This window comes from Octopus bimaculoides, chromosome 28 (assembly GCF_001194135.2).
Source record: "Octopus bimaculoides isolate UCB-OBI-ISO-001 chromosome 28, ASM119413v2, whole genome shotgun sequence".
In the NCBI taxonomy this organism is placed as follows: domain Eukaryota; kingdom Metazoa; phylum Mollusca; class Cephalopoda; order Octopoda; family Octopodidae; genus Octopus; species Octopus bimaculoides.
Genome location: NC_069008.1, coordinates 14,974,727 through 14,976,700, shown reverse-complemented (window position 1 = coordinate 14,976,700; position 1,974 = coordinate 14,974,727). Strand labels below are relative to the sequence as shown.

The 1,974-nt window shown below is 35.5% G+C and overlaps 1 protein-coding gene across 2 annotated transcripts in view; it reads left to right on the top strand.

Moving 5' to 3' along the window:
• LOC106873068 (uncharacterized) overlaps positions 1 to 1,974 on the top strand; it is a 17,178-nt gene that overhangs the window by 4,765 nt on the left and 10,439 nt on the right. Inside the window, exon 2 of one of the 2 annotated variants that reach the window (XM_052977797.1) lies at positions 294 to 625. In XM_052977797.1, the coding sequence (XP_052833757.1) occupies positions 295 to 625 (331 nt within the window). In that variant the 5' untranslated portion in view covers position 294. Of the gene's footprint in view, positions 1 to 288; positions 626 to 1,974 lie in introns of both variants that reach the window. The other variant, XM_052977796.1, reaches the window with a different exon arrangement.

Here is a 1,974-nt window from a genome sequence, read left to right as displayed (position 1 = left end):
TCATTATCTTCTTTCTAAAACACTGTTTCCCCTTCATTATCTTCTTTCTAAAACACTTTCCCCTTCATTATCTTCTTTCTAAAACACTGTTTCCCCTTCATTATCTTCTTTCTAAAACATTGTTCTTCGTTCCCACACTTTTTCCTTCTCAGTCATTTTCCTGTCCATATTTTTCTCGCTTTCTCGTCTCTTCCATAAGTTTCTCTACATCTCTTCTCTTTTTCCTTCTCTTATTTACCCCATCCTTTTCACCATTTCTCTCTTTCTCTTTGTTTCTGTTGATTCTAGTGCAGGATGTACCAGTTTCCTTCTACCGATCCAACCGTGACCATCGTGCTGCTGGTAAACCTTGCAACAATTCTGACCGGTGCCACAGACCAGAATTTTGATGAAGCATATTACAAATCTTTGGTTCCTGGTTATTCCTATGGTTATCTTCAGACATCTCAAACAGACAAATTCTATCCAAGCCGAAGTCAACTGGAATGTGCCATCATCGCTCTAAACAGCCAATCGGAATTCTTTTCTTACAATAAAGTCAGCCAAGTTTGTAAGAATTACTCACCGAAAAATATAATGACAGTCATTAACATGCTGGACAGCAATGAGATTTCCTACTACAAAAGTAAGTGAATGATTATTATTTTCATATGCACCCAACAGATTAGATTGTTGGCAAAGAAAAAAATCCTAACATCGAGCGACAACAACTGACTTTAGATGCCAAGAACCCTCCTAAGTATCCTAGCTATCCCTAATAGCAGTGTTTTCTGGAGCTGTACTAAATTGGGTTTTATGCCTATTTCCTCTACCCATCTGTTCAAATCTTTAGGGACAGATCCTAATGCACATATAACTACTAGGATGTATTTTACCCACACTTTCCATAGTCTCTGTAATTCAATGGTTAGGTCCTGATACTTAGCTATTTTTTCTCTACCTCTCATATTGATTTTTTCATCATTTAGGACTGTGAAGTCAATTATCCGGTACTTTCTATTCTCTTTTTGTACTACTACCAAATCAGGCCTTTTAGCTTCTATTACTCTGTCAGTTTGAATGTTAAAGTCCCAAAACATCTTGTATTTCTTACTTTCTAGTACTTTACTAGGTTCATGTTCATACCATGTATCACTATGTTCAAATCTTAGCTTTCTACACAACTCCCAGTGAACCACTCTCTTTAGATTGTCATGTCTTTTCTTGTATTCTTTCTATGCCAGCATGCAACATTTACTTAGCATATGAGTAACACTTTCCACTTTTGATTTGCATAATTTACATTGGAAATCTACTTGGTTCTTGTCTATCTTGGCTTTTATCCAATTAATCCTTAATGCTTGATCTTGTGCAGCTACGATCAAACTTTCTGTCTCCCTCTTCAGCTTTTCATTCTGCAGCCATAACCATGTCTCACTACTACTCTTTGCTGCAACTGTCTTTGGGAATCTACTATGCAACGTCTTCTCCTGCCAGTCAAATAATCTCTGGTCTTTTTTTTCTGGCTTTTAACTTCGTTCGAGTTTTGGTTTCCCTATGTCTTGCTGTGACTGTAGCAGCTTTTAATAAACTTTCTTCACAAAACTGCTACCCTTGTGGCACAATTTGAAACCATTATTATCATTATTATTTTATGTTTGACTTTTGTTTTGCATTTGTACAAGTTGGATCCAAGTCTCACCCAGAGACCTCAAGAGACAACAAGTTAGAAGTTCATGTAGGTGTTATGCCTAGGGTACCATATATTTGGATTTGTACAGTTTTGTTCAAGTGAATGTTTAAGAAACCATAAGAAAATTATGTTTGCTTTAAAATTTGAGATCACATAGACAGTATTTTACGTAGGATATGGGCAGTTCCCATGAGCACTATCTTTTGGACTTCAGCCATTTTGGGGTTTCCTGGTATCTTATCATTATTATTATTATTATTATTATTATTATTATTATTATTATTATTATTATTATTATTATT